Below are 19,379 nucleotides of genomic sequence, written 5' to 3'. Positions count from 1 at the left end.
ATCTTTGTTGATTTTTTTTTTAATATTAAGATGATTGAAAGTTTAGCTTTGTAATTTTTTCTTTAAAATACTATAAACTATTGCAGTATTTTCTCACATGATTTTTTTCAAAATTATCTTTGTGAATTTTTTTTAAATATTAAGTTGGTTAAGAATTATAATTAAAATAAAGCTAAATCATGTAGAGAAAGTATTGTTGTTTTTCTCACAAAACACTATGCATTGCTAAAATATTTCTCTAAATGGTTTTTTTTATGATTTTTTCTAAAATTATCTTTGTCAATTTTATGAAGGAAAAACACTATAGTTTTCCTCTCAAAACATGTCAATTGTTACAAAAAATTTTCTCATGGGTTTTTTTCTTTCTAAAATTATGTTTTTTTTATTTTTTTAATATTGAATTGGAAAAGAATTTAATTTTTTATTTTTTTATTAATAAAAAAATTAAATTATATAAAAAAATATTGTATCTTTTCTCACAAAATACTATAAATTATTTTATTTATTTTTTAAATTTTCAATTACCAACATAGTTTTTTTTCCTTATAAAATATTATCTCAATCGTTGTTGTAGTTTCGATAACTGTAGTATTGATTTATAATTAGAATGCTATAGTACGGACACTTTATTTATTTTTTATTTTCTATTTTTTTTATTAATATGGGTGTCTGGGACAGCTTGCGTACACCACGACTAATCTTACGGGCCTTGAAGTTAATGACCATATAAACCTCTAGTAGCCATCATATGAGCAATCAAGGATTCAAACCTAAAACTATAGAGGAAACAAACTACTTAATCCTAAATCTTTACTACTTGGCCACCACCTATTCAAATATGAGATCACCTATTTGACCATGAGATCACATAGGAATATGTTATTTTGAAGATATTAGATGCTGTGGACGAGCAGACGTGCCACTTCAAAACGAGTACAAATCTGTCCCAAAAAACTAGTCGGTCAACACCGAGGTAACAACTGGCACTCGCGTGACATGTCAACGCGGATTAAAAGACAACAAAAGCTGTGATGCAAGAGATATTTCACTGTCAGTGAAATAATATTTTTGACCTTTCGAAAAAATTGACAAAACTTGCAATTACGGTCAAATTATCTTTTATGATACATTAGGATTGATTGCAAATAGTTTTTTTATTTTTAAAAATTATTTTTGATATTAATATATTAAAATAATTTAAAAATATTAAAAATATATTAATTTGAAGTGAATAAAAAATAAAGAAATTTTTTTAATTTTTTTTTTTTAAATATAAAAACAAACATATTATCTGCAATAAAATAAAAATTTAAATTTTTTTAAAAAAATATAAAAACAAACATATAATCTGCGTAATTGAATTACATCGATATCTAAGTGAAAAAAAACGATTTAACTTACACATAAGGGCTTTTTCATCTTCTTCATTTTTATGACGCTGAAGTTATGGAAATACCCTTAAATTAATAATAATAAATGCATGGTTCCACTGGTGTTTTGTATTTTACTTACAATTTTTTTTAATTATTTTGAGGTTGAATCAACTGGCAGTTTAGTAATTTTAAAATTTTAAAAATTATTATTTTTTTAAATTGCTCACACATAAGTGCGTGGCAGCCCCCGTACAACTAGGGTAGTGCTTGAAGGGCTATTCATTTACTAAAATTAGCTAATTTGTGATTATATTTAGAGTCGTGCATCGTTCTCTTCGTATTAATGTGACGCATGTTCACAATGAAGGTATGATTAAGCTATAGTGACCTTTTTGTTTCCTTTTCCTTTTCTTTTTCCTACATAAAAATTCGTAATAACCCATCCAAAAATTAAATAAAAACCTTTCAATTTCTATTTCTATCAATTTTTATCTTTTTATTTGTTTTATTTTAATACTTTTAAAGTTTAATAATTTTTCATTTTCATCCCTAAATATTTTATTTTATTTAGTATTTTATTTATTTTAATCTTTATTTTTTAAATTTTTTATTTTCAGTTTCATCTCTAATCATTTTATTTTTTTAATTTTTTTTTATCAATTTTCTATCTTCATTCTTTTGAATGCTATTTTCTTATATTTTTCTTGATTTATTTTTTTAATTTTATATCTCAATATCTTATTTCACCTATTTTTTTATTAAATTTTGATCCTTGTTTTTAAATTTTTTTAATTTAGTTCCTCAACACTTTATTTTATTTATTTATTTATTCAGTTATGGTTCTTATTATTTTAGTTGCTCTTTTATTTTTAATTTTAATTTTTTTAATTTTATCCCTCAACATTTTATTTCATTTATTTTTTTAATTTAATTTAGATTATTATTTTTTGATTATTTTTTTATTTTTGAAGTTATTTTAAATTGTGGATTAGTTGAATTAACTTGGAATAATTAATATCTTTTATGTTTTTTTTATACATTTAATTTCGATTCTTGTTTAGCTGAGCTGCTACACTTTCATTTAATTTCATGTATTGGTAGGCAACTCCTTGACTGTTCCCATTCACATGTTCATAATTTCATATAGTAGCTGCGGCTATTCATTATTATCAAACATCAACATAATTAACAACAAGTTGTCTAATCTAACCTATGACTTCTGACACTTTGGTTTTCTTTCTGTCTTTTTTTTTTTTTAAGGGACCGCTTTTTTAACTATATTTCACATTTGTTTGATTAAGATTGTGTTTGATATTTAGTTTATATTTTATTTTAAAAATGCTTTTTAATATATATTTGAGTCAAAATAGTTACTAATTTAATGTTTTAAAATGGCTTTTATGTATTAAAATTAAAATTATTTTAGAAATTATCAATTTAAATGTATTTTTACAAAAACAAATACATTAAGTTGATAAACACATTCCATAACGATTTCAATAAATATAAGCTATTAAATAAAATACATATGACATTTGACTTGGAATGTGTTTGGAAATATAGTTATAATTTTTTTAAAGTGTATTTTATTTAAAAAAGTATACTAATAATATTTTTTATTTTTAAGATTAGTACATTAAAATAATTTGAAAATATTAAAAATATATTAATTTAAAATAAAAAATAATATTTTTAAAATATGATACCAAACATGTTTTTATATTTTGATTATAAATAAATAAATAAATAAAAAGAGATGAGATAAATAAATAAATAAATAAATAAATAAAAAAAGATGAGATAACCATTGGCGACCTATTGATTGGAATTGGACTCAAATATGCGGGCATTCAACCATACATGTGTGACCTTGGAATGCTTTTTGGTTTTTGTGACTTGTAATTATCTAGATTTTTCACGTGAGATGAGAGATTTGCGCCGTTTAATTCTTCTATGGTTATCAATTTAAAAAAATCATTTATTTTTTTAAAAATCATTTACATCCAATTAATCACGCTAAATTTTGATTTAGATGGTGACGTGGTAAGATTTTAATAAATGTTATTCCTATGAAAAATGAAATACAGAAAAATATACTCATTAATTTTCTCCTCTCAGTTATCTTATCCATATTCATGTTTAAAACTAAATATAATTAAATAATTATGCTTCATATTCGATTTTTTCAATCTCTAAAAAGAACATGTAATGCGTTTTTTTTCCTGTAAAATACTATGCACGTGCCGTATCTATCCTCTTATCTTCCCTCTTTATATTCAGCTTTTCTATTTTAGAGCACACCACAATATGTCATGGGGCTGAATTAATTTTTTTTTAAAAGAAATTGTGTTCAATGCAAAAAGTGTATTTAAAAAAAAATCACAGATCAAGCTATAGATATGACTAGATCAAAAAAGCTAATAGTATTTTAATTAGATGATAAAAAATTAAAAATAATAACAAATAGACTAAATAAAAAAAATGGTTATTATAACCTGAGAAAAAAACTTTTATTTAAAGGAAGAAAAATGAAGTAACTCAGTTTTTAGCCAATTAAATAAAGAAAGAAAAAAATAGATAAAAAATAAAAAAAATATGAATTAATTCGAGTTAATATGACAACTTATAATTTTGATAGTAAAAATTGAGTTAAACCAGATTGATCCGTCAAAATTATAACTCAAGTTATGAGATTGAGATATCTTGATAAAAAATAAAATAAATAAAACCACAAAGTTAATTTTTTAAAAAAAATATCGAATGAATAAATCATAAAAGAAAATAAAATAAATATAAACGATGACAACCTATATTAAATTTTTAAACCTATAACTTGAGTCATTAGACTAAAAGCATCTTATCAAGAAAAACCACGAAACTCGATTCATGACTATTTTAATGTTAAAAAATGAGATTGGAAAAAAGAGTTATAAAAAAAGGATCCAAAACATATAGTAGCAATTAAAAAAATAAGAATCAAAATAAAAATAAAAAATAAATTAGAGGATAATTGTAAATTTTTTATTAATAGGTAAAATTGAAAAGAAAAATTAATTTAACAAAATGATAAAAAATGATCAAATAAAATTGAAAAGAAAAATTAATCCAACAAAATGATAAAAAAATAAAGACCAAATTAAAAATAACACATCACAAATTGAGATTGAAAGGTGAAATTGAAAACAAATTGAATTTTTACAAAAAAAACAAAAATTAAAAATCAAAAGAATAAGGATAAAAGTTTAAATCTCAATAGATAAGAAAGTAACTCTAAAATTTAAAATAACCAGTGTGAATTTTGAGTGGAAAAGAGAAAAAAACAAAAAGAAAGAAAATATAGAAACAACATCTTAACACCACCACCCATCAAGAACAAGATGTCATGATGATTTCAATGACATGATGAAAGGAAATTTTCGATCGAGGGAGATGTTACATGCACTTCCAGGAGGTACATGCACTTCAGGAGGCCGCAAACACTTCCTATGTGCTTTTCTTTTAAATAATATTTTAGATTTACTATAAAATTAAATTGACCTCGTTAACTTGATAATAACAAAAAAAAAAGATGAAAAATCCCTTGAAAGTCAATTTTTTTTTTATTATGATAAGAGTAATTTATCATTTTATTGTACTTTAAAAAGTAAAAAAAAAAAACTCTTAAATCATTTTATTGTGCTTTAAAAAGTAAAAAAAAACTCTTAGATTCCAATTTGAGATTTTTTTTAAGAGTATTTTAGTAATTTTATCATGTTTAAAAAGATGGAAAAGATACATGTACTCTTTATCAATTTAATAATGACTAATAGTTCCAGTAAAAAGATTAAATTACCCAAAACAACAAGGTCATTAATTTTTTTTAGAATAACAAAATAGTAATTGTATTATTGTGGTGAATAATGATTTGTGTCTATGGGCATCATGAAACTCTTTTTCATTTTATCTTTTTTTTTTGTTATGATACATTCATTAGTTATTTAATCATAAATAATTAGGCTTGTGGTTAAGAATGTTTATTCATTTTCTAGGTAGTGTCTAAATCTTAATTGTACTAGGTTAACATGAACATAAACCCTTAAATCATATATATTTTGTTTTAAATTAACACATTTAAAGAAGAAATTGACAAAATAGCACAAAATAATGGTAGAGTTCGGTAAAAATAGCAGGTGAAAACTATGACTTTAAAAAAAATCACAATTTGAAAAGTGTGATATTTTAAACTAAATGCTTAAAACAAGTTGGCACACATTTTTAGGAGGAGAGATAAAAGGAAAAAAATAGAATGAATGAATGAAATCTTAAAGGTATACTAAAGCAGTGTGAGTTAATCGTTGCCTTGGGAGCGGTGCTTGAGGACCACTATAGTCATTATTGATCATATAGTATTGTTGAATTTGTTTTATTGAGTTTTTTTTATTGGTACTGAGGGTGATATCATCAAAACATCGCTGTGTTTTTAAAATCTTTTTTTTCTTTACTTTTTTTTTTCATGGAATTTATGTCAACTCATTTTAACTATTTATTTAAAACATCTCAGTTCATAATTATGACTTTTAAAAAAGTCATAATTACCACTAGTGACTTTTATAAAAAAATCTTTTTTAGTCAATGTTAGTTTGTTAAAATAATCATCTAAGTTATATTAGAGCATCCATATTATTACTAGCTAAAATCACTTTTTAGTTATAATAACTAAAGGATATAAATTTTTGGTAGAGCTTTATTGCTAGATAAAATGCTTTTTATTTTTTCAAAGTGAGCAACACTTGCTATTTTTAATGAGTATTGTTGCACTTCTAATTGTGAAGGTGATTCGCGATGATAAAAAGGTGATTTATGAGAGAAATCAATTGAAGACATTAACACACACCAACAACAAAACATTTCCTTCCTTACGATCCCTTTATTTAGGGTTTCTTCGTATCACAACAATAACAACTATTTTTACATTCTTTACTTGTTTTTTATCCCAATATCCAAAACATGCTACCGAATTGGTTATATATACACTCATTTCAATTTCCACTTACAAACTCGACCTTTTCTTCCACTATCTTTTTCATTGTCTTCTCCTTCTATTACTACCAATTCCATTCAGAGACAGAACCTTATATGCTTAAATCACACACAAGTTAAGTGTATTAAGATCAAGTTTTAAACTTTTCAACTTTTTATTATCAATTATTCCTTTTGTTGGTTTCAATGCTAATTTTGTTTTAAAAAGTTGCTAGAATTAGAAAAATAAGTGCTAACTTTTATAGGTTTCTAATGTTATTTATTTTTGAATTTGTGAAAGGTTTGGATTTTTAAACCGTTATTGGTAATGGAATTTTTATGGTTTATATTCAGATGAATGACCCTATTTTTATAGGAATGTTTAATCATGATTGTTTTAGGGATTTTCAAGTGAATGCTATTAATTTTGAACAAAAAAATCTTTAAGATTATGACTTTAACCTTTGTTTGATTTGGAAAGAAAAGTCAAGATTCTAGAGTTTTCTTAACTGATAGTTGATGTAAATATAGGTGTTGTCTATTTGTTTCATAGGTTAAATACTATTTTTTTATGATAATGTTGAATGATTTGTTTATTTATTGTCAAAGTTAAATCAAAGATTTTATATATATATATATATATATAAAGGGAGTTTCTGTAATATTGTACATTATTATACTATAAATGTTGCATTGTTGATTTTGAATGAAATAGGCCTAAAAAAATATGGAAACAAATTGTTGTAGAATGTGTCATGAATACCATAAGATGCGTCAAATGAAGATATTAGTTAAATGATATAATAGTGGTTTTGATTAATATGCATTGTTTATTTCTTTAAGTGTGTGCATTTTCTTTTTATTATTTTAAATTTCTACAATAATGAAAGAATTAATTTTCAAAAGTTTCACTAAATAATTAGAAAATTTATTAATATAATTTAAAAGTAATTAATAACATGAAATAACATGTAATTGATTATTCATATCATATTTAATTTGAATAATAATAAATTATGATTCTTTATTTTAGAGAAAATAAATATCATTATATTTTAAAGAGTTAACTAGAATGACTTTTGAGTTATTTTAGCTATAAAATAAAAAAATATGAATGCAAATGTTATTAGAAAGAATAACCTAGTTTACAAAAAAGATCATAATGAATGAAAGGTAAGTTATAAATCAATCTTAAATCATTTAAAGAAAAATTTAGTTTTATTAAGAGTAAATTACTCTAAGTATTCTATGGTTTGGTTATTTTTCACTTTGTAACTAAGTTTTTAAATATTACACTTTGCAACCTTGGTCAAAATAGATTCTAAAAATCATGAAAAGATAACAATGCCCCTACATATATTACTCTCATATTCGCAATCAACCAACCTCATCTGCTAACAGCCTATGACAACGGTCATTCTCTCTCTTATAATAGTAAACCCAACCACCACCTATCAAAACCTTTGACCTCCATAGCCACAATAAGTCCCCACCAAAAATCTCACCAGAAGTCAACCAAAAATCTCACAGAAAGTCTTAACTTTTCTTTTTTATTGAAATTGTTATCACTATATTAGATCACACCCTAAACCATCCACAATATAAAACTAGAGAAGAATAGAAAAGAAAAATTAAAAAGAAAAGAAATGCAAAGCCATCATCTCATTTCTTGGTCTCAAAGAGAGAGATTGTTGGTGAGGGTGTATGTACATGTATCACTCTCTCGATCCACGTATATGGGTTTTCATCCCTTTTTTTTTATTTGTATTGAAACTGTAATGTTTTGTAGAAGAAGCTACCAAAAACCTAATGGGTGGATATAGATAAAATCGTTGAAATTTAGTCAACTTGGTTTCAATAGACATTGTTAAATGTATAAATTTACATCACCTACTCAACAAGCCAAACTTTTTGTAATGCTTAATATAGTTGATGGCCATTCATCTTTATCTATGTTTATTTTGGAAGAGGACATAATTGCTAACCACATGCCCAATTTAAAAAGAGAGAAATTCTTGAGCAAATGGTCTCCTTCCAGGAGGGGATTTTATGTTCTTGTTTTGCTAGATTAGGTAATTATGAGGAGTTTAATAGGAAAAATCCACTAGAGAAAATACTTTACAACAACTAATAGTATGGGATACACAACTTTAACTATGAAGTTTCCAAGTTTTTCATTTGCATAAACCAACTAGCAATAGAGATTGTCACTATATAGATAAACCCAAAGGTTTCATCATTGAAATATGGACTGCTTTGTTGGGTCTCATCTTGGTTTCAAATACATTATTCTGAAAATGGTTTTGGTATACCAAGCTTATTAGTTGTGGGGTAACTATAGATGTCATTGTAAGGAGAGTTGGCTAAGGGGTTGGCGATTGTGTAAGAGAGAGAAGGGAAAAAGATGGAAAATAATGGGGTTAGGGTATTTTGATTTGTTTCCTTGTGTTTATGCAGAATTGTGTTTTGAAAAGAAATGACTCTTTAGGCCTTATTTATTATTCATTTCATGTACTTGATTATTCATCTCGTATTTAATTTGAATAATAATAATAATAATAAAAATTATGATTTTATATTTTAAAGAGAATGAATATTATCATATTTTAAAGAGTTAGCTAAAATGACTTTATAGTTATTTTAGCTATAAAATAATAAAGTATGAATGCAAATGTTATTAGAAAGCATAACCTAGTTTAGAAAAAAGATCATAGTGAATGAAAGGTAAAACATAAGTCAATCTTAAATCATTTAAAGAGAAATTTAGTTTTATTAAGGGTAAATTACTCTGAGCATCCTATTTATTTATTTTACTTTACAACCAAGTTTTCAAATATTACACTTTGCAACCTTGGTCAAAATAAATTCTAAAAATTAACAAAATGATAATAATGCTCCTATATATATATATATATTTATTACTCTGATACTTGCAGTTGACTAACCTCATCTGCTCCAAATCAATAGCTCGTGACAACAATCATTCTCTCTCTCTCTCTCTCTCTCACACACACACACACACACACATACATAATAGTAGACTCAACCACAATCCCTTAAAACATTTAACTGTTATAGCCACAACAAGTCTCCACTAGAAATCTCACCAAAAGTCAACCAAAAATCTTAACTTTTCGTTTCATTGAAATTGTTATCAGGATATTAGATTACAATCCGAACCATCCACAACATAAACCATAGAAGAATATAAAAACAAAATTAAAAAGAAAAGAAAAGCAAAGTCATCATCTCATTTCTTGGTCTTAAAGAGAGAGATTGTTGGTGAGGGTGTATGTGTATGTGTATGTACATGTATCATTCTCTCGATACACATAGATGGGTTTTCATCATTTTCTTTTATTTATATCAAACTTTAACGTTTTGCAGAAGAAGCTACCTAAAACTCAATAGGTGGATATAGATAAAATCATTGAAATTTAGCCAATTTGAAACCATTTACATCACCTGTTCAACAAACCACACTTTTTGTGATGCTCAATATAAATGATGGTCATTCATTTGTATTTATATTTATTTAAGAAAAGGAAAAAATTACTAACCATGTGTCTAATTTAAAAGGAGAGAAATTCTTGAGCATATGGTCTCCTTCTAAGTATTTTGGAGGGGATTATTTGATCTTTTTTTGCCTAATTACATAATTATTAGGAGTTTAATGAGAAAAATCCACTGGAAAAAATACTCTACAACAACTGATAGTCCGAGATACACAACTTCCACTATGAAGTTCCCAAGCTTTTCACTAGCATAAACCAGTTGTCGATAAAGATTGTCACAATATTGATACACCTAAAGGTTTCACCATTGAAATATGGGCTGCTAACATGACCAAAAGATTGATGTTTTCTTCCAGGTGTAGGAGTGTCGAAGTAATAAATAACCTGGTAAGATCGGGATCGAACCACATGGAGGTTAACTATATAAATTATAAACAACAACAACAATAAGTTAAAGAGGATTTTGAGATTGTAAGATTAATATGAGAATTAAATAATGATAAAAATAAATGTCAAAGGTTAGAGGATTCATTAATGATATTTCAAACAAGTATAATATAGACTCCTTTTATTACTCAACTGGAAACCACATACAAAAGAGGTTCCAATCGGATTATAAATTGTTAACATGATTACATTAGTTATCTTATTCGAATAATGCTAATACTTGTAAATGTTATTAGGTATTTATAATTATAACTTATGTTAATAACAAATGAAGTTCCTTTCATGGTATAAGTGTCATTTATCCCATACAGTTGAGCTATAAAAGTGCCAAGTATTTGTTGTATCAAGTGTTATATAATAAAAATCTAGATTAACCATTTAACAAGCAAAGTATTAAAAATGAATAGATAATAAATATAAAATATGTTAGTATTAAACATTAAAATCCATGTTGAATTTACATTATACTTATTTTTACACTATTAGTGTAACCTTTTCAACTTGACACAATAAACTTAACTAAACATAATATGAAAGAAGAGAAACATGAATAAACAAGATAAGAACATAAATAAGAAATAAGTTAACTAAGTAAAGGAAAGGAAACGAAAAGCATAAACAAGAGATTAATGAAAGTAAAACTTAAACATTACAAAAATATAAAGAAATAGAGCAATAACATCTTGATCTAAAAACCAAGATGCCTATATGTATGAAAAATGCCTCCTTTTATATGACAAAATTAGAAACTATTGATTTGTTGACTAATTGTTAAGTGGGTGGCCAACTCTTGGCTTGGTGACAATCTTTATCTTTTTGTCTAAATAAAATGTTATTGCTAACGCTAAAATTTGAACAAACTTATACATGAAAGTTCTAAGAAATTATCTCAGCTTTCTAGAAAAAAATTTGAGGTTATTTAGATTTCTAGAACTCAAGATATGAGTTAAATACTGAATAGTGTCTGGGTTGTAGGACAAATTCAGATTTCTCTGTTGTTGTTAAGATTTAGACTTCCAAACAATAAAATTGAGTCTTGCCCTCCCTATGAATGTTTTAGGCCTATGTTTCAACTTTCCATCCATATAAAACAGACCTAAATTCAAGTTCTACAGTTCTAGTTATGATCCAATTACTGAATAATATTTCAGTTTAGATTGAACCAACATATCTTTTTTAAGCTTCACCCTCTTTTTATCTTCTCAATTTCAGTAGTTGAACTCATCAATTAATCCTTTTAAGATTTGCATTTATGATGAACATTTATTTTAAATTAAATGTATTTTATGGTAACAAACTTGTTATTATAAAACATGCTTTAATTAAAGAGTTACTGATACTTCAAGTGCAAAATTATAATATAAAACCTTATAAAAATACACTTTTAAATAATAATCAGCTTTGTTGAATCTCATCTTAATTTTAAATATATTATTTTAAAAATGATTTCGATATGTTAAGCTTGTTGGTTATAGGGTAACTATGGTTGCTATTACGAGGAGAGTTGGGGGGTTGGTAATTGTGTAAGAGAAAGAAAGGAAAAAAATGAAAAATAAAAAGGGGTAAAGTATTATAATTTGTTTCTTTTTATTGATGTAGAATAATATTTTGAAAAAAAATGAATTTTTAGTTATTATTTTAAGATAATAGTAATTGTAAAAAAATATATATTTTAGTTATTATTTTAATATTTTGAAAAAGAATGAATTTTTAGTTATTATTTTAATTTAATAATAATTATAAAAAAATATTTTTTATTGATTTTTTTCAAACATAAACCTATAAGGATATAAAATACTAACCACCTTAAAATTTTAATTTGCAAAACATAATATTTGAAAACTTTAAGTAAAAAAAAAAGAAAACCATAAAATGCTAATAAGTAATTTACCATTTTATTAAGACACAAGCAGCGTGCTCCAAGATACCCTCACAGTAAAAAAGAAAAAAAAGAGTCTACGAATCTATTATCGTCAACACACTCTCATTTGTTTAATCCACCTCCCTAATCCACCCCCTTTTCTCTCCCTTTTGTCTTTAAATTAAAAAAAGAAAAACCTTCATTTTGTGTCCCCATATTGTCCATTCCATCCCTGTTCCTTCTCTTCTCCGAATTACCAAGAAGAAGACATAGAGCCGTTCGGGACTTACCTAACATCGACCGGCGATCCACATAGTAAACTCTCCTCTTTACTAGCTGCTTGGGTTGCCAAGAACCTTCTTCATCTCTTTCTCTACATTACATCGCTAAGAATAATAATAAAAAAAACCCATCTCCCACTAACACCACACAGGCACAGCTATGTCATAACAGAAAAAAAAAGACATATTTAGTCCCAGTTATGCCCCATCAGTGCTTCACAACTCGGTCTTTCTTTCTTTCAACACCCATTTCACCCTCTCTCTTTATGAGTTTATTCTTCTTTCTTGCTTTCTCTATGTGAGAAATACTCAAGAGTGTGGACGGTTAAAGGTGGTGGCTTTCTTTGAAGCTTTCCTTTTTCGGTTTTAACGATTTGTTCAAATTTTCTTGTCCTCCTTTTTTCCCTGCCGTTTAGCATTTCCAAAGCTTTCAACGAATCTGACAAAGGGATCTGTTCATCTATTATATATATAAATACCAAAAAAGGGTAAGCCTTTATTTAGTTAAGACGACTACTAGTTCTTTCTAACTACTACATGATCTGCAGTGTTTTGCTTGGTTTTAAGTTGATGTATGGCCTGATTATTCATTGCTCGAAAGGTAAAATGTTTTACGGTGAGAAAGGGTTTCTGGGTCTTCTTTTCGTCACTTAAAGCAAATGTCATTTTGGATCTTGGGTTATTTCTGCTACTAGGCTTTGGGGTTCATCTTAAAGTGTGTAAATTGTGACGATGTTTGTGGAAATTATGAGGTTTCTTTTGTTTTCTTTTTAATGTTAGGTGTTTTGCCTTTTGTATTATATGAGTAAACTAGAAGTCAAAAGGGTTTTTGTTAGTTAAGCCTTGAAGCTGTTATACTGTTAATTCTCTCTTCTTTATGCTTCATTTTCTTAGCAATCAAACCGGTTTTAATTATATTTGTGGATGTTCTGTAATGATCCGACCACCCTGTCTTTTTACGTGAAGAGCTTTTGACTTAATTTGAATCCGTTTGAAATTGTAAGTTTTTTTTTTTTGGCATCGTGAACCTTATTTTCTGTTAGTCTGTTGATCAAATGTAGAGAGTAAAATAACTTGAAAATTATGAGTGCTAGATTTTTATGATCTGTTGTGCCATGTATAGTTTCTTGGCCCCTAAGCAGAGGATCTGAATTACATATCAAAATTTTGGTTTTGATTGTGATCTGTTAGGATCTGGTAGGAATTATGAAAAATATGCTGATGGGAATTAAATTTCCGTGCAATAATGTAATTGCAGGATCTGAAGAGAAGTTTCTTATAGTGTTAAAATATGGCCTCAAAATCATTCAAGGCTACTCGATCAAACCTGTCAACTAGCTCGGATGCTGCGGAATCTCACAAACCTCCCCTGCCACCATCGGTGACATTTGGCCGGAGAACTTCTTCTGGTCGCTATATCAGCTACTCAAGGGATGATCTTGATAGTGAACTTGGGAGTAGTGATTTCATGAACTATACAGTGCACATACCACCGACCCCTGACAACCAACCCATGGATCCATCAATCTCACAAAAGGTTGAAGAGCAATATGTGTCAAATTCGCTCTTTACAGGCGGTTTTAATAGTGTAACTCGTGCTCATCTCATGGACAAGGTGATCGAATCTGAAGCCAGCCATCCCCAAATGGCTGGTGCTAAGGGATCCTCTTGTGCGATTCCAGGGTGTGATGCAAAGGTGATGAGTGATGAGCGAGGTGTTGATATTCTCCCTTGCGAATGTGATTTCAAAATATGTCGGGATTGTTATATTGATGCAGTGAAAAGTGGGGGTGGTATTTGCCCTGGTTGTAAGGAGCCTTATAAGAACACCGAATTAGATGAAGTGGCTGTGGACAGTGGAAGGCCTCTTCCACTTCCTCCACCAGGCACAATGTCCAAAATGGAGAGGAGGTTGTCGTTGATGAAGTCAACCAAATCAGTGCTGATGAGGAGCCAGACTGGGGACTTTGATCACAATAGGTGGCTCTTTGAAACAAGGGGAACTTATGGTTATGGCAATGCTATCTGGCCAAGTGATGGGGGTTTCGGCAATGGGAATGATGAGGAAGTTGGTGGGCCCAAAGAATTGATGAACAAGCCATGGAGGCCACTTACTCGAAAATTAAAAATACCAGCTGCTGTTATCAGTCCATATAGGTACATTCTCCTTGCCCATCATGGTTCTCTTCTCTTACCATTGATAGTATAATGATGGCCATCATTCTTTTCCAAATGTTTAGATTGCTATATCTTCACCTATTTCATTCAATTGGTGCATTAGTTTGGTAGAAGGGAAGATAAAATACACTTTGATATGCTAACATGGTTTTCATTTTGTTTCTTTGTTGTATTTCCTTATCACTTTGCCATTTGGTTTGATGATACTGAGTCACAAGAAACATGACAACTATGTCTCTTTGCTACCAGGAACTTCCTAATGAAATGCAAAATTTAGATGACCATTTGGTCCATAGACTCCGGGACTGCCTGTTATATCACACATTTATTCATTCAATGATGGTTGGATAAAATCCTAGGCTACATCAATGCCCTTCCATGTTAGGGGATAAAAGAATTGTTGCTAGAGAATAAAAAAATCAAACAATTTATATATGTACTTTTTATACACTTAGTGGACATGCCATAGTGTTTCTTGTATCCTCTAATCTGATATTTATGGCTGCCAAGCTAATAGCTCACAACTGTCATTGTAAATATCAAGCACTGAATTTGAGCTACACCTTGTTCCAAAGATTTTATAGAAGAAAATTTACTCTATGTATCTAGTGAATTTTCCAGGGTCACAAAACAATTCTAAACTGATTGCATTTGTTACCTTGTATTGAAGAATCAATTCTGAAATCATCTCCATTATTTTGGTTGTTTCATTAATGATTACTGTGCATTTCATGAAAATTGTCATTATGTTAAAACTGGAATCCTAAATGCAATTTTTACTTGAAATCATGTAAACTTGTTGCCATGGAATTTGATTTGCTCATTTGAAATGTGTACATTATTCTGTGAAATCATTTCAGTTCCATGAGAGATCCAGCCAATTCTATCTAAACCTTTTATTTTTCATTTCCTAAGAGCCTCTATTTGGAGATGGGAATAGACCCTGGGTCTTTTGCTAACTCTCTAAAGAATTTTTGAGCAGGCCAGCTGGAACTGTTTATTTGGCTTGCAAACTTTGCCTTCCTGTTTCTCTTCTATTGGCATTTCCTTCCATGTTATTCACTAATGTTTATACATATGGTGTTAGGATAAGTATTGTTCAATTCTACACTTTGAAAGTTATGTTGACTAATGCTTTGTGCATCTTGCTGCATCACTTCTTATATAGGCTTCTCATTCTTGTTCGGATTGTGATACTCGCATTGTTTTTGGAATGGAGGGTCAGACACCCTAACAATGATGCAATTTGGCTGTGGGGGATGTCAGTGGTTTGCGAGATCTGGTTTGCTTTTTCATGGCTTCTTGACCAGCTTCCAAAGCTATGCCCAATCAATCGTGCTACAGATCTTAATGTCTTGAAAGATAAATTTGAAACACCCAGCCCTAGCAACCCCACTGGTAAATCTGATCTCCCTGGTGTAGATGTCTTTGTCTCTACTGCAGATCCAGAAAAAGAACCACCGCTTGTCACTGCAAACACCATCTTATCAATTCTAGCAGCTGATTACCCAGTTGAAAAGCTTTCTTGTTATGTTTCTGATGATGGAGGTGCACTTCTAACATTTGAGGCCATGGCTGAAGCAGCAAGTTTTGCTAATGTATGGGTTCCTTTTTGCCGTAAACATGGCGTTGAACCCAGGAATCCAGAATCTTACTTCAATTTGAAGAGGGATCCTTACAAGAACAAAGTGAAGCCAGATTTTGTCAAAGATCGCAGAAGAGTAAAGCGTGAGTATGATGAGTTCAAGGTCCGAATAAATAGCTTGCCTGATTCTATTCGCCGCCGATCTGATGCCTATCATGCTCGGGAGGAAATCAAGGCCATGAAGCTTCAGAAACAGCATAAGGACGATGAACCTGTGGAGAGTGTAAAGATTGCAAAAGCAACATGGATGGCAGATGGTACCCATTGGCCGGGGACTTGGCTGAATTCTGCACCTGAGCACTCTAGGGGTGACCATGCTGGTATCATACAGGTATTAGTTTGGCTACAAACTGTTCATGTCATTGTCCAAGCCCCGTGAATGATTACACTAATTTTTAAACCATGTGTTGGCGGATGTGGAAATTGTGTTAGATTTTCTTATTGTTATTGCTGACTGAACAACTCAATTCAACTTTACATAAACTAGTTGGGATTGGCCATGTGGATTCACTTTCTCCATCTCTTTTGATGTGTGCTAGAGTTTAAAAAGTTGTTGTGTCATTCAACCTTCCAAATGAGGCTCATTATTACTTGATGCAGGTGATGCTGAAACCTCCCAGTGATGAGCCACTACTCGGAACTGTTGATGATACTAAGATAATGGACTTCACTGATGTTGATATTCGTCTCCCATTGCTTGTCTATGTTTCTCGTGAGAAGCGTCCAGGCTATGACCACAACAAGAAGGCAGGGGCAATGAATGCGCTTGTTCGAGCCTCAGCTATTATGTCTAATGGCCCTTTCATTCTTAACCTTGACTGTGATCACTATATTTACAACTCCCAGGCAATGAGGGAAGGCATGTGTTTCATGATGGATCGAGGAGGTGACCGCCTATGTTATGTTCAGTTTCCTCAGAGGTTTGAGGGCATTGACCCCTCTGATCGATATGCTAATCACAACACTGTTTTCTTCGATGTGAACATGCGTGCCCTTGATGGTCTTATGGGTCCAGTCTATGTTGGAACTGGCTGCCTCTTTAGAAGGATTGCCCTTTATGGCTTTGACCCCCTACGAGCAAAAGAAAACCACCCAGGTTGCTGTAGCTGCTGCTTTTCCCGGCGCAAGAAGCATTCCTCAATTGCAAACACCCCAGAAGAGAACAGGGCTCTAAGAATGGGTGATTATGATGATGAAGAGATGAACCTCTCCCTGCTCCCTAAGAAGTTTGGCAACTCAACATTCCTCATTGACTCAATCCCAGTGACAGAGTTTCAAGGTCGTCCTCTTGCAGATCACCCAGCTGTTAAGAATGGACGCCCACCTGGTGCTCTCACTATTCCTCGTGAGCTTCTTGATGCATCAACTGTTGCGGAGGCAATCAGTGTCATATCTTGCTGGTATGAAGACAAGACTGAGTGGGGAAATCGAGTTGGGTGGATTTATGGATCTGTTACTGAAGATGTTGTCACTGGGTATAGGATGCACAACAGGGGATGGAAATCAGTTTATTGTGTGACCAAGCGTGATGCCTTCCGTGGCACTGCTCCGATTAATCTCACAGATAGGCTTCATCAAGTTCTCAGGTGGGCTACTGGTTCTGTTGAGATTTTCTTTTCCCGCAACAATGCCCTCTTAGCCAGCACTAGAATGAAATTTCTTCAGAGGATAGCATATCTGAACGTTGGCATCTATCCCTTCACTTCAATCTTCCTGATTGTGTACTGCTTCCTCCCTGCACTTTCCCTCTTCTCTGGCCAGTTCATCGTTCAGACCCTAAATGTCACTTTCCTTGCTTATCTCCTAATCATCACACTGACTCTGTGTTTACTTGCTGTGCTGGAAATCAAGTGGTCTGGAATTGAGCTAGAGGAGTGGTGGAGGAATGAGCAGTTTTGGTTGATTGGAGGAACCAGTGCCCACCTTGCTGCTGTGCTTCAGGGATTGTTGAAAGTCATTGCAGGGATTGAAATTTCTTTCACCTTGACTTCAAAATCAGGTGGTGATGATGTTGATGATGAGTTTGCTGATCTCTATGTTGTCAAATGGACATCGCTGATGATACCTCCTATCACCATCATGATGGTCAACTTAATTGCAATAGCAGTTGGATTTAGCCGAACAATTTACAGTGTTATACCACAATGGAGTCGATTACTGGGTGGGGTTTTCTTCAGTTTCTGGGTCTTGGCTCATCTCTACCCCTTTGCAAAAGGGTTGATGGGAAGAAGAGGAAGGACACCAACCATTGTTTTTGTGTGGTCAGGTCTTATTGCAATCACCATCTCCCTCCTTTGGGTGGCAATCAATCCTCCGTCTGGCACCAACCAAATCGGTGGCTCTTTCCAGTTTCCTTGATAGGTCTTTTTTTTGTCCTTTCGAGTTTACTTTATTCAATGACATTCGTTTACTAAATTCTTAGTTCAAAACATCAATCCTGCTGGAGAACAGACTAGTTATGTTCCTTGCACCCATTTTGTGTAGTGGTTACTTCCACAACAGTTCCACCGAAGATGGAGATCAGGACCGAGAAGATGGGTGGCTGGTTTCCTTGGCTTTGTTGTTTTGTCATTGCATGAAATACTAGAATCAGCGGACCCATTTTCTGGCAGATGACTAGAATTGTGCTCAATGCATTCTTTTGTAATTTAGAAAAGCGAACGTAAATTTTAATGGAATATTTTTTTTTTATTCCAATGCTTCATTAGTTCATTCCCTCTGTTCTTGGCAAGGGCCCAAAGTTGTCATATGTACTTTGGAAGGGACGATAATTAATCCTCGTAGTGTCCGAAGTTGTCTCAAATGTAAGATTCTTGACCTGTCATTGAGGTGTGGCAAGATGTTCAATACCATGACCAAAATCATTATTTCTTAATTTCTCAAATTATCTATAACTTATTATTATTATTTTTTTAATTTGGCTGAGTAAAGTCTGACCAAGGTTACCTGTGCTTTGTTAAAATGAATTTTTACATGTAGGGGCGCAGGGGTTTAATTGCAAAACTCTTCTCCAATTTAGGTGTTAAATCGCATATGCTAAAAACTAGTTTATTTACATAATTTTTTCATGAAATGTAAACC

General features: G+C 30.5%; 1 protein-coding gene across 6 annotated transcripts; it reads left to right on the top strand.

The window, feature by feature from the left end:
• Positions 1–9,376: 9,376 nt before the first annotated feature.
• Positions 9,377–19,010, top strand: CSLD3 (cellulose synthase-like D3). 6 transcript variants are annotated; one of them, XM_011008869.1, is made up of 5 exons: positions 12,353–12,963; positions 13,734–14,632; positions 15,822–16,629; positions 16,899–18,659; positions 18,783–19,010. In XM_011008869.1, exons 2-4 carry the CDS (start codon positions 13,767–13,769, stop codon positions 18,654–18,656), a joined length of 3,432 nt encoding a protein of 1,143 aa, XP_011007171.1. In that variant the 5' UTR covers positions 12,353–12,963; positions 13,734–13,766; the 3' UTR covers positions 18,657–18,659; positions 18,783–19,010. The 6 variants fall into 6 exon arrangements, with proteins under 6 accessions (XP_011007170.1, XP_011007169.1, XP_011007171.1 ...); XM_011008868.1 differs by lacking the exon at positions 12,353–12,963 and adding an exon at positions 9,377–9,396 and having other exon boundaries at positions 13,730–14,632; positions 16,899–19,010; XM_011008867.1 differs by lacking the exon at positions 12,353–12,963 and adding an exon at positions 9,386–9,402 and having other exon boundaries at positions 13,730–14,632; positions 16,899–19,010.
• The last annotated feature ends 369 nt before the right edge of the window (positions 19,011–19,379 follow it).

The sequence above is a fragment of the Populus euphratica genome, unplaced genomic scaffold, assembly GCF_000495115.2.
Source record: "Populus euphratica unplaced genomic scaffold, PopEup_1.0 scaffold378.1, whole genome shotgun sequence".
Lineage (NCBI taxonomy): Eukaryota > Viridiplantae > Streptophyta > Magnoliopsida > Malpighiales > Salicaceae > Populus > Populus euphratica.
This window is presented reverse-complemented; position numbering and strand designations above follow the sequence as displayed.